Source organism: Netta rufina (assembly GCF_964035555.1).
Source record: "Netta rufina genome assembly, chromosome: 4".
Classification (NCBI taxonomy): domain Eukaryota; kingdom Metazoa; phylum Chordata; class Aves; order Anseriformes; family Anatidae; genus Netta; species Netta rufina.
Window position 1 is genome coordinate 7,797,038 of NC_140127.1, and position 13,303 is coordinate 7,810,340.

The 13,303-nt window shown below is 53.0% G+C and overlaps 1 protein-coding gene across 1 annotated transcript; it reads left to right on the forward strand.

Annotated features, from left to right (window-relative positions):
- The first annotated feature begins 10,991 nt into the window (after nt 1-10,991).
- On the forward strand, nt 10,992-13,167 carry H2AZ1 (H2A.Z variant histone 1). The gene is made up of 5 exons (XM_084285934.1): nt 10,992-11,150; nt 11,519-11,596; nt 11,978-12,091; nt 12,505-12,634; nt 12,752-13,167. The coding sequence occupies exons 1-5, from the start codon at nt 11,148-11,150 to the stop codon at nt 12,811-12,813; spliced, it is 387 nt and encodes a 128-aa protein (XP_084142060.1). The 5' UTR covers nt 10,992-11,147; the 3' UTR covers nt 12,814-13,167.
- Nucleotides 13,168-13,303: the final 136 nt, after the last annotated feature.

Here is a 13,303-nt window from a genome sequence, read left to right on the forward strand (position 1 = left end):
CTTTGCAGCACACGAAATACACACGGCACATCTGCACCTACACGCTCAGGTCAGCGTCTGGATCCAGCTTAACAGAGCAGACGAGTTGGTGCAAGATGTGATTACCAGCTGGCAATTAATTATTGGTAAAGGTGCAGAAGAAGGCAAAGCTGGAAGAACATTTGTGCAGGCATTCAGGGCAGGTTTCGGCTCTTGAGGATGTTCTCCAAAAGCTCCTGAGCTTCTTGGAGCCCGTGGGCTGCAGCCACACTGAGGAGTTTCTCCACTTCCCTGAAGGACATGAAATCTTCGTTAAAAAAAAAAAAAAATCTAGAAAAAGGTCTGGTTGGTTCCTATCTGACTTTTATTTACCCAGATTTTTATTAGAGGACCACGACTACTCGATCTGAAAGAATCTGTGATGCCAACTCTAATATTCAGAAAACAATCTGGTTTTCTCTTTGCTTTTCCCTGTGGTCTGGGCATGCGTGTTTGGGGTTTGGTGATTTTTCCAGCCTAATTAAACTGAAGCAGAAATGATTTGGAGGTCTTACATACACCTTATAAAACTGAAAAATGGAGTCTGCCTGTCTCGGGAGGAATGGGGCCCTCCTCTGCAGTGGAAAGGGACAGGAGCAGCTGGGGTTACCCTTCCTCCAGCGCCGCCGTCATGTTTCGGAGAGCTCCCAGCGCCAGGTTGAAGGAGGAGTGAGGGTGGCCCTGTCCTGCTGCCTGCCTGAAGGGAGGAGAGGGGGCAAGGAAGGCATAAAGGAAAATACAAAACAAAAACTTAATTCAACTATTTCCCCCGTGCACCTGAGGTCTCGATCTCAAGATATTTTTTTGGCCTCCCCCTGGCTTAAAATAAGAGGACGGGGAAGGCAGAGTGAAGTGTCTTGACCCCAGGCGAGACTCAGGGAGGGCTGGGCACGCACCGTGGTGCAGCACATCTCTCCCCAGAAAAATATCACCAGTTCTTTTTCCTCCTCCCACACCCCGACAGGCTTTCCCAGAAAAGAGCCAGGCACCGTGTCAGGAGTTGTTTGTTTTTTTTTTGCACCTCACCTGAACCAGTGCATGGCCAGGTCCTCGCTTTTCGCCACTCCAGCTCCTGAGAGGGAAACAAAGCAGCAGAGTCGGGGCAAGGACGTAAAATAGGGTGCCCAAAGGCCGGGGTGCAGAGCCACGTTTGTGTTCCCTGTGCACAAACGTCCTCTGGCAGGGAAGATTTACCTTGCAGATACCTCTGCCCCACGATGTGCTGGGCGTGGGGGTACCCCAGGCGAGCGTACGCCTGAGCCACGTGGAAATGGAAGCCCTGGTAGCACAGCGCCATGTACAGCAGCAGCAGGGCGGCCGCAGCCACAGCCACCAGCTGCAAAAGAGAAGGTGCGAGGAGAGAAAGGAGCTGACGACCAGCTGCAGCGAACGCTTCACCCCAGCTGTGAAGCCTCCCAAAGCTGTTCCCCGAAGAGGAATGGGCGGAAAGCTTCATGGACCCGCAGAAAATCAAAGCAACCTTTGATGCAGAGCCGCTTCCAGCACCCATTGAAGCCAGCAGGAAAGGCTCTGCTGGCTCCAGGTGGGTCCCAAGTCAAGATCAGTTCGTTTTCCAGCAACCCTCTTGAAGTAAAGAAGTAAAAAATAAAAATTCATAAGCTGGGCACAAGACACTGATCATTGAAACTAACATCAGAGGCAAGAGCTCCTTGAATTTTTGGGGGCAAGCCTGCACCAAAAGGCACCACAACGATGCTGGTCGCTGCTCAGACCTCATCCGTGAGTTACAATGCTGCAAGTCACAGGAAGGCTGAACTTCGGGATCCCACCTCAACATCCAAGCCAGGAACCGAAGCAAGCCCTTGTCCTGGCCCCCACCTGCATGACCAGGACAAATCTAGTTTTTTTCTTTGTGTATTATTTATTGCTAGGTGGTGGCGGTGCTTTTCTTCTCCGTTGTCTCACTCTAAAAGCCCCCCAAGCTCTGCCCGTGTTGCAAAATCTTCTGCAAGCCCTTCATCGTGCTCCCCATGCCCGTGAGCACAAAGCCCCGGGGGCTTTGCAGAGGCTGTGCTGATGCTGCCAGACTCAGCGCTGCCTCCCCGAGCCCCTCGCTTACCTCCCAGGTGCTCCACGCCACGCTGGGGGGCTCCTCACCTCGTGGGGAAGGATTTTCCTCATGGGAGCCAGCGCTGCCCCTTCCCACCCATCGCCGCCGTGCCGGGGGCTCGGTGTCCCCCATGGCTCCCCGCTGCTGAGGTTCTGAGAGCTGCAGGTCCCCATGGTCGCCTTCTCCCAGCTTTGCTCCTGATTTATGGTGGTCGCAGCCCAGCTGCTAGGCTGAGATAAGAGGGATCATGGAAAAGGCAACCATCCTCCGCCAGCATCCTTTGAAACTGCTACCATTCAACCCCGTGCTGGATGCTCCTCCGCCTTCAGACTGTGCCAGGGTGGGTAAACAGCTAAATCTGACAAAGTTGAGGAAGAAATTAAAAGTAAAACGTTTGCTTTTCCTGCTTTTCCCACAGGAAGGCAAGTGCTTGGCGAGGATGCTACTCAGAGCCACAGATGTTGAGCAGTTTGTTAGCTCAGTTGTTTGGGCTCCACAGGGTCCTGTCGGGCTTTCAGTGAGCAAAATAAGATGTGGGCCCACCCCCAGGTGAGAAAATCAGAAAGGGTGCAGTGAGGTATAACCAGGGAATTATTTACATTTATATAATATATGTAAAATATATAATTAATAACCCCTGCTCTCCCCCAAAGTTCAATGGGATGGGATTATTCTTATTTTTTTAAGCTGGAAAAGGGTTTACATGCTAAAGGCGGGCATTTTCTAGCTGTGTAGTCGTGCCTTTATTCATCTGCAGTGACTCCACCTAGTGAATTTCAGACGGTAAATCATGTTTTGCCTTCACAGCTCAGCACACGGCTGCTTTTAACACCAGGTACTGCCTCCTGCCTCTTACCTTTTCTGCTCTGGAGCCCTAGCCAAGGACCTTCAGAGTGGCAAAGTAGATGACACCCATCCCATGCAAAGGGCTGACCTTGCCTGGTTGCCTAAGAGTAAAAAAATTAGAAGTTTTTTTTTCTTTTCTTTCCAGTTTTACAGCAAGGGGAGTGCCATGCTGTGGTTTTGAAGGCAGTGATGACTCAGCCTAAAACCCCTACCGAAGAGGAAACCCTTCATCCATCTGCATTGAGGTAAAGTTCTCATTTCTGGTGTTGTGCTGCCATCGTGGGGCCGACCTCATTTGCTTGGTCACGGCCACACTACAGTCTGAGGCCCGTCTTCATGCTCCTCATCCTCTTGATCAAAATGCAAAGCATTTTCAGGGTATATGAAGCGAATGGGACATGGACAGTCATATTGTAGGGTCAGCTGCTTCTAAAGCAAACCCAGAGGAGAAGGACCTAGGCTGCAGTGTCCTTATGCTCATTTACCCTTTTTTTAAAGCTACAATTACTGGAATTTAAAGTTAAAGACAAAAAACAAAACAAAACAAAACAACAACAACAACCTCATGGAGTCATTCTGCTTGGGAATGAACCAATCTGTAGCTGCAGATCCCAAATTTTGGCAAAAGTAAGCTCCTGAGTTACTGTTACCATTGCTCATAAAGGAATATCTGCAGTAGATTCACCCTGACACCTGACCTAGCTCAATGAAATTATACTTTTCGCTGCACAGTCAGGTCCTGGTGCTTGCAGTTCTTCATTGCAGGTGACTGCAGTGACACATGGGAAGGTGTTATTACTTGCACATTAATTCATGGCACGTTACCAGTGAGGGGCATGCTTGTGCTATAAGCCAGATGTGGTTGTGGTTCTCATGCCTGCAGTGAGCTTGAGCTGCTTCTCTGCAAAAATCAGCCTTCAGCACAAGGAAAAAGTAAATTGGGTTGTCGATGCAGCAGCCAGTGCTGGCTGTAGTAGCTGCCTCCTACCAGCACAGAGGAGTTGGATCACTTCTCTCTGCCATGGCTCTGGCAAGGAAAGGACAAGGGGCAGCTGGCGTTTCTATTTCCCCTTTCATCTACAGCAAACAAGTTTTGAAGAACGACTTCCATCTCGCACAAATGAGCATTTTGATTGAAAACCTGGAGCCAGCCACGTTCAGGAAAACACAATTTTCCCCGCGTTTCTTTTTCACTTGAAGGGTTTTGCTAATCATGTGGTTTCTCTTTTCCTCCTTGCTGTGTCGGTGTGGTTAGGGCTGGAAGCACTTAAATGCCCCATTTCAGTTGAAAGGTGGATGCCGAGTGCTGGAAGGAGAATAAGGTGGCTGTGACTGGAAGGAATTAATAGGACAACATCAGTGTTCGGGAGACCTGGTGCCTAGACTGAGTCCCAGGGAGACAAGAAAGGAAAGAATAATAATGGATTGCGCCGAAACCCGTATGTGAATATTGTGTTTGTCCCTTCTCATTTGTTTTCCTAAGGTTTGCTACGCTTTGTCCTGAATGAAGAAACATACAATTGTTGAAAGAATGGTACATGAAGGATATGAAATAAGCCGTGCCCCTAGCACATTGCCAGTTCAAAGCAAACACATCGACCTTGCCACCTCAGACAGAGAGTCCAGGCGCTGCCTCGGAGTGTCCCTGTCTGATTAGCCTCAAGGAGTTTTTCCGATTCACTTTGTTAGGAAAAGAAACGGGTATAACCCAACTGATACAACTGGCACGAGCCTATTTAATCAAAGCCTCCCCTAGGCACCGGCAACATGGGGCAGATGGGATTCCCCCTCCCTGTTCGCCAGCTTGAAGGTGGTTGAGTGCGTGCTCACACATGGCTTTAGAGCACAACACCAAACAGTGTGAATGCTCCTCACCTCAGTTACCCTGCAGATGGAGGTAGCAAGGGGGACCGAGGTGTGCAGCAGGAAGGCCTTCCTTGCAGGGCAATGGGCAGGAGGTGGGCAAGGACGTGTAGCTGGCATGGTCCCTGACAGGCTCTGGTTTCATTTTGCCTCCACAACCTCCCTTCACAGCTGGCTAAACAAGAAGGAGATAAAAATCTATTCAGACCAGCCATTCTGGCACAATTAATAGCAGACAGAAGGGTGTACAAGAAGCAGGACCGTAGCTATAAGGGGAGCTCGAGTCTCTCCGATAATCAGCATGCACACGTTGCCTGCAGATCTATTACGGAGACGTGTGAAGCTGTTTCCAGATACCAGATTATCAAACGTATCTGTTAAACCCAGCAATTGTCCCCATTCATCACCACACACAGCACCACAGAGCAGGTGATCCTCCTGAACCCAGGCACGGCAGCCAGCAGGGAGACCTGAGGGAGACCTCAGGTGCAGCTGTGGGCACCTGTACTGCTTCTTAGTCCATTTTAAATGGCAATTAACTCTGTTAACAAGGTCATAGACTTGTGATGTATCCAGACAACACCACATTCACGGCCTGATGGTCAGGGAAGGGTGGGAAGGGGTCCCTGCTTTACAGGATGAGTCCATCCAAGTTGCCTAAACGTGCCTTACGGGCTCCTGTCCTTTACTGCGCTGGACACGCTACACAACAGGATAAAGAAACGCTTCCCTTGTGCCCTGGTGTGCCACAGCTAGGTGGTATATTCTGCAACTGCACGCACTGCTGCCAGGGGGTCGTCTCTGATCCTCTGGTGGTCGGGAAGATGAAGGCCGTAGTCTTCCTCGGCGTTGTGGTTCAACTTCTGGTTTTATTTGGTCATGTTGGCCCAGCGTGAGACAGGAGGGCAGGATGTTGATTAATTTAGCAACTTATCAGGAGATGGTTACATGAGCTTTGCAGCAGGGTCTTTGAACAAAAGAGGCAACTGAGATGCAGAAGGAGAGAAGGGGAGGGGGCTCTCCTCTCTTTTTTGTTACATGAAGCAAAGGAATTTTCATAGTGTCTAGCCAAGCATTATACAGCTCCTTACTTCAGCAGGGAGCTTTCCCAACTCCCACTCCTCCAACGGGACTCCTTGTTTTTATACTACTAAAGACAACGAACAAACATTTTTTGTGGCATCCAGCACCTTCCCCATCATTCCCAGCCCCCCGGCGACTGTTTTGGTTGGGATCCAACCAGCCCTCTAGACCCTGCCTGGTCATCCCATCCCCACCATGGTGGGTTTGGTGTGCTGGGTCTGCCTGGGATGGACTCAACCTTCCCCACAGCAGCCCCTACAGCACTGTGCTCTGTACTCGTAGCTAGAACTGACTTGATACTGCACCCACGTGTTTTGTCTACTGCTGAGCACAGCACCAGGACTCCCGCAGCACCCTCCCTCTGCCACCCCCCAAGCCCCAAATCCAGTCGGCTGGCCGTGGGCAAGAGGTGGGGAGGGGGCATTGCTGGGACAGCTGACCCCAAAAGACCAAAGGGAGAGTCCATACGGAGACGTCACACTCAGCAGTAAAAGCTGTGGAAGGGGAGGGAGAAGGGGGGAGACCAAAGAGACACAGATTCTTTGGTTAAGACTCTTTATTTTTGTTTTGTTTCGTCCACTTCTGCTGCAGAAACTCATCATCATCGCTATCCTGCAGGAGATCGCGTAGCTCTGGAGGCACGTTTGTCACCGGCTCGTCGTCTGAAACTTCTTGCACAAAATTAGAGGGGATAAATCCCCGTTTGCCATGCGGCAGCTCTCCCACAAACCAGCCGTCCTCATCCATGTCTCCAATTACATAGACGTATTCTCCTGCAGTCAGAGGAAGCTCTGCTTCGGGGTGCTCGTTAGGACCCTCGAAAGGATTGTAGCTATAGAGAGCTATAAATCTTCGAAGTTTTGGCAATTCTTGTTCCAGGGACGGCAGTTCGAAGGACACATGCTCTGCTCCTGAGTCTCCGGTCTCACCCACAGGGCCCTCGTCTGAAAGAAGGCTGCAACCAGGACTGTTGTGTGCGGCATCCGACGTTGAGGTACTTGTGTGGGATGCCAACACTTCGGTTGCCTTCTCAGAAGCATCATAGCAGTCTTCATGGTTGCAGAGGTCGTGGCACTGCTCTGCAGAGGCCTGTGCTGTGGGAGGAGACGTCACCTGGAGTAGTTCTGAGGTGATACGGTTGGATTTTTTTCTTTTTTCTTGCTCAAGTTGCTGAGAGAGCAGCTCACATCGTTGATTTTGCTGCTGATACTGCTTCTCTAATTCTCTCAGCTGCGCCTGAGCCACTTGCATGTCTTCCTCATGTGTCCTTCTTTGCTCTGCCCAAGCCCTCTGGAAATGCTCAACTTCCTCTGCTTTGTTCTGCAGCAGTCGCTTTGTTTCCTCGAGGTCTTTCTCCTGTCGTTGCCTTTCTTCCGCCAGTTGACGCATGGCATTCAGTTCACAGCCCAGATCTTTCAGTTGTGTTTGAAGACGTTTGACCTCTCCAATGGCAGAATTTCGCTGCTCTGTCACTTGCACGAGTTTCGCCTTCAGAGCAGCGTTTTCAGATTGGACCTCCTCTATCCAATCCTTCTGCCCGCGGAGCTGAGAGGTTTCTTCTGCGCGTCTGGCATTTTCATTTGTCATCTCTGCTAGACGCACTTTCAGGTCCTCGTACCTTTTCCGCAGTCTTGAGCGTTCCTGATCCAGGTTCATGTGAGGCGTAAGTTTTTTCCCAGCCTCGCTTTCCAATTGCCCCTTCTGCTGCTGGTCGACCCGCTCTGTCTTTGCAACCTCTTTCAGTTGCCTGGCTTTTTCTTGCAGAAGCTTGGTAAGGAGGCCCAGCGTACAGGTGTTCTTCTGGAGCCACTCCACCTCCTCCGTCACTTCCAGAGAGCTTTCTTCCATCAGGCAGCGGGTCTCCTGCTGAAGGGCACTGCATTGCCTCCGCAGGTCCTCCACAGCACGCTGCAGCTGAACTTTCAGCTCCAGGAGCTGGCTGTCTCCGCTGCCAGGTGGACAGGCCTCTTCTTGCGCTGAGACCTGCACACCCACGTCTGCGACAGAGCGCCCGCTGCTCTTCCCATCTCCCTGGAGGCGAGCGTCTTTTAAGCTGGAGGGGGTTGTCTGCTGCCCTCCTCCACCAGCAGCACCAGATGCACCGGGGCACTTTGAAATGCAGGGCCCGGTGGCTCCTACGCCCAGGAGAGTCTGCAGGTGGTGCCAGGCCTTGTCCCCTTCGTGGGAGGCAGGCGACCCACCCTTACCCTGCTCCAGGATGTACTGCAGGAAGAGTCTCCTCTGCGCTTGCAGTTCATTTTGGAGGCTCAGGATCTGGGTGGCCTGCTTGCTATCCGCCCGCCCGCTAAGCTGCCTGTGGACCTCCTGCAGCTTGCCGCGGACCTCGCTGCTTCCTCTCCAGCCTCTCCTCACCACCTCCTCAGCCAGCTGCCGCTGCAGCTCCCGTGCCTGGCGGATGGAGTCGTCCCGCTGCTGCTGGAGCAGCTCGTGCGCCTGGCACCGCTCGGCGTCCTTCTCGCGCAGCAGTTGACGGATCTCCGCCGCCCGCTGCCTCTGGCTCTGCTCCTTGAGCTGCTGCAGCTCCCGCACCCGCTCCTGCTCCCATTTGGAGCGGAGCTTCTCAGCCAGAAGCTGCCGCTCCTGCTCTGCCCGCTTCTTTATCTCACGGGCTTCATCAGCAAAGCGGCGCTGCAGCTCCTGGGTCTGGAGACGCTCGGCCTCCAGCTGGGCCCGCAGTTCCTCCAGCTCCTGCCCGTGCTCCTTCTGCTGCACAGGGCTGCTGGGGCGTCGCGCTGGGCCCCGACGGGATGAGGAGTGACCAGACACCATGGGTCCCTGGCCAACACCACCCCGGGTCATCGTTGAAGGAATGACGAATTGGTGAACGGTCACCAAACGCTGCCAGCAAAAGCTACCAGCAATCGCACGGCCTGGGCCTGAGAGGGACAGCAGGCTCTGAGCCCTCAGCAAACACCAGCACCGCACAGCAGCAGAGGCAATCTCTACTGCTGGCCCCGCGGGCGCGAGCGCGGCCTTATATACTGTGCCCTGGTTGTGACACCATAAAGGAGGGATGACGCCATATGACCTCATATGGCGTGTGCTGGCCCCAAATACACCCCGACAGCCTCAGCACAAGGGGTGCAGAGGAGGGAGGTGAGGGGTTGGGAACCAGTGCAGACAGAGCCCCCGCACAGGTGCACAACGAGAATTTATTGCCAATTTATTCCTAAAAAAATGCATTTCCAGTGCACATCCTTTCACCTTACTCTGTTTAACGTGAAAAAAAGCAGCCATCCAATTTTTTATTATTTTCTCCCCTTTCTCAAAAGCACCCTCTCCTGGGTTGCCCCACACGATGATGTCTTCAACGTACATCCACGGGTCCTGAGGGAACCGGTGGACTTGCTAAGCCACTGTCCCTCATACCTGTGAAGTTGTGGAAGTATGTTTAAGGAGTTCCCACTGACTGGAGTGTTATTTATAAGTTGCCCCCTTAATTTTTCAGAGAGCATTGTATTAACCATAGAAAGGAATTTATTGAGTAAGCCAACAGCAAGCAAAACAGCGCTGGGCGGCCGGGGAGTCTCGGCTCCGCCAACGGCGCGCACCTCATCCCCACCAGGGTCCCTTTTTATATTTTGGTAATTCCAGGATTACGCAGCACGTCCTGGTATATTCTGAGACTGCGCGCACTGCTGCCAGGGGGTCGTCTCTGTCCCTCTGGTGGTCGGGAAGATGAAGGCCGTAGTCTTCCTCGGCGTTGTGGTTCAACTTCTGGTTTTATTTGGTCATGTTGGCCCAGCGTGAGACAGGAGGGCAGGATGTTGATAAGTTTAGCAGCTTATCAGGAGATGGTTACATGAGCTTTGCAGCAGGGTCTTTGAACAAACGAGGCAACTGAGATGCAGAAGGAGAGAAGGGGAGGGGGCTCTCTTTTTTGTTACATTAAGCAAAGGAATTTTCATAGTGTTTGGCAAGCATTATACATCTCCTTACTTCAGCAGGGAGCTTTCCCAACTCCCGCTCCTCAGACGGGACCCCTTGTTTTCATAATACAAAAGGCAACGAACAAACATTTATTGTGTATGACACCTAACCCTACATATACTGCATTCAGTACACAGACACCTCAGCATTAGCTTCGTAGCTACGTGCCCTGCTCTTTGGTGCGTGCTGAACGGGGCTGTGCTTGCTGCAAGGCCAGAGCAAAGCAGAACCTTGGGTGTTTTGCTGATTTCCTCAGGCTGTAAGGGACACAGGGGGCTGAGAGCACACGGCCACGTGAGAGGCCTGTGTTGGGGATCATCTCCGGCTGGTAGGAGACGGACTCTTTCATCTGCTTTGTAGCACTTTCCTGGACAGAAAATGGAGAAAATCGGCTTTCTCCTCACATCTCTGTTGCCAGAGGGCCGTGTGACCGGGAACATGGCTTCTCTCGTACCTAAGTGCCTAATAGGAACCTCACAGGAGGCTGTAGCGAGGCGGGGGTTGGCCTGTTCTCCCACGTGCCTGGTGACAGGACGAGGGGGAATGGGCTTAAGTTGCGCCAGGGGAGGTTTAGGTTAGATGTTAGGAAGAACTTCTTCACTGAAAGGGTTGTGAGGCATTGGAACAGGCTGCCCAGGGAAGTGGTGGAGTCACCATCCCTGGAAGTCTTTAAAAGACGTTTAGATGTAGAGCTTAGGGATATGGTTTAGCGGGGACTGCTAGCGTTAGGTCAGAGGTTGGACTGGGTGAGCCTGAGGTGTTTCCAACCTAGAAAATTCCGTGGTTCTGTGAGATTCTGAGGGAAAGGAACGAGACCTCGACCAACTCCCGCAACCTTCTGTAAAACCTGGATTTTATTTTTATTTTCATTTTTATTTTCATATTTATTTTTATTTTCAAACTCAAAACCAACTCCTGCTGACAGAGAGCACCGCCAGCTCCGAGCAGCGTGACACAAACCCGCAGCGCCAACCCCCCCCCAACCCCTCAGGCGATGGCGGGCGCCTGTCCCTTTAAGCGGGGGGCGGGGCCTGAACCGCAGCGCCGCAGAGCGCCGCAGAGCGCGGCCGGCCCCGCCCCGCGCCGCCATTGGCTGTCGCTAGGGGATCTCCCCGCCCCCGAGCGCTGCGATTGGCCGGCGGCCGGGCCGGGGTTCCCGGATGCGGGCGGCCGGGCGGTTATAAAGGGCCGGGGGAAGGCGGGAGCGGGCGCAGTTTGAATCGCGGCGGGTCGGGGCCGGTTGGTGCTGCGGGCCGGGCTCCTCGTCCTCTTTCTCCTTCTCTTCCTCCGACAGCACCCGCGCTGCTGCTCCGCCATGGTGAGGGGACGGGGAGGTGATGGTGGGGATGGGGCGGGGAGCTGGGTGTACGTGCGGCGGCGCCGCCGGCCCATGGCGGCGGCTGAGGGGCTGAGGGGAGGCGGCCGTTGGCGGGCGGCGCGGGCCGTTACCTGCCGGTAGGCGGCAAACGAGGGGGGGGGGGGTGGGGAGGGGGAGGGGGAGCCGCATGCGCAGTGGCGACACCGGGGAGAGGGAGGGGCGGCCGCGCATGCGCTGTGGGGCCGGCCGCGGCCGCTGGATGTGGAGGGCAGTGCGCAGGCGTAACGCGGAGGGGAGGGGGGGGAGGAGGGGGGCGCATGCGCGGTGCAGCGCCGCGGCCGCCCTCAGGCCTCTGGTGTCGTCGTCAGGCTGGAGGCAAAGCCGGGAAGGACTCCGGGAAGACCAAGACCAAAGCCGTGTCCCGCTCGCAGCGCGCTGGGCTGCAGGTGAGGAGCCGGGGCGGGGTGGGCAGGGCGTGGAGAAGCGGGGTGGGCCTCGTGTCTGCCCGCTTGTGATGTTTTAACGGTCTGTAGGGTGCACGGGGTGGTGTCAGGAGCCCGCACCCGCTGGTCTTGTAGGTCTGGTGTGTGGTAGCACGGCCTTGCTGCTGGCACAGAGCGGGGCATCTAGCTACGGGCACTAAGCAAAGCATCGAAATTGTGTTATGTCCAATGATGCATGTCTCATGTTACAACTCAAATCCCTTCAGTCACACGTCTCTTACTAGGGCTCCGTTGCCCAGCATCTGTTTCAGAGCACTGTATTTCTTATATTTCTTCTGTTATCCCTGCGGTCACAGCCTGCTCATGTTTTTGTTACTTTTCTAGTTCCCTGTAGGCCGCATCCACAGGCACCTGAAGTCTAGGACTACCAGCCATGGGCGCGTGGGAGCCACAGCTGCTGTGTATAGCGCTGCCATCCTGGAGTACTTGACAGCTGAGGTAAAGCACCTGCCAGGGGTGCACGCACGCTGCTCAGGTCCAAAATGGCACAGTGACCACAGCCTCCCGTCTCTGGCAAATTTGGACAGGGGTGTGAACTCTTCACTCGCTTTGCGCCAATTTTAGCTGTGTGCTTCCTCGGGGAGTTGCCAAGTATGCATGGAATTTCTGGCTTGGCATTTTCTGTGGATCAAATAGCTGCGATTTACAGCCGGGGTGGGAGTGTGAAGGACTTAATAAAACGTGTAGCTGCGGCACCTTGTGTCTGCTGTAAAATATTTTGTTCCTGGGGAGAACTAAAGCCACACCTTGAAAGGAGGAGCCCTTAAAGATGCATCCTGTGCTGTCACTGACATGTTCAGGCCATGCAGTTGGTCTCACTTGATTTGTGTTAATTTGATTCTTGTCTCAAGGTTCTTGAGCTGGCAGGAAATGCATCCAAAGACCTGAAGGTGAAGCGTATCACTCCCCGCCACCTGCAGCTCGCGATTAGAGGAGATGAGGAGTTGGACTCCCTCATTAAGGCAACGATTGCTGGTGGTGGTACGTAACCTGCCTGTGGCAAGGCCTCTACAAGGTGTGGAGGTGGCTGTTCATGAAGTGTGAAAACGAGCAAAACAGTTGAAAAGAAATAATATCTTAACTGTTGCTCTCCCGTAGGTGTAATACCGCATATCCACAAATCTCTGATTGGGAAGAAAGGACAACAGAAAACTGTCTAAAGGCTGCGAGGATCCCTTGTTATCTCAGGACTCTAAGTACTTCTTGTCCAGTGTTGGTGGTTCCAGTGGACTGTATCTGTGAAACACAATTTTGCCTTTTTGTAACTTTAAGAAGCTGAAGCTCGCCTGAGCTTTCTAACAAACCAAATTTCTGCATTGAAGTCTTAACCGTATTTAAGTGTTACCATGGCTTCAGAGAAGCTATTGTATTTGCGGTGGGTTTTTTTGAGTGAGCTGGCTGTTTTTAGATTGGTTCGGCGAGGTAAATGGAATTCGGCGGAGTAAATGTTTTGGTTTTGTACAGACTTTTCATCCACTAGAGTGGAAAAATGTTCAATAAATGTTATATGAGTACCGGCCGTGTCCTGTCCAGTAAGTGAAAGAGGGTTGGTTTGTACAAAGCATGTGTGGGAGACAGCATCCTTGGGGAGTAAGTGTGCTTAGGAAATATCAGTGGGAAAAAGGGTGAAGCTGAAGGGTTGGATGTCAG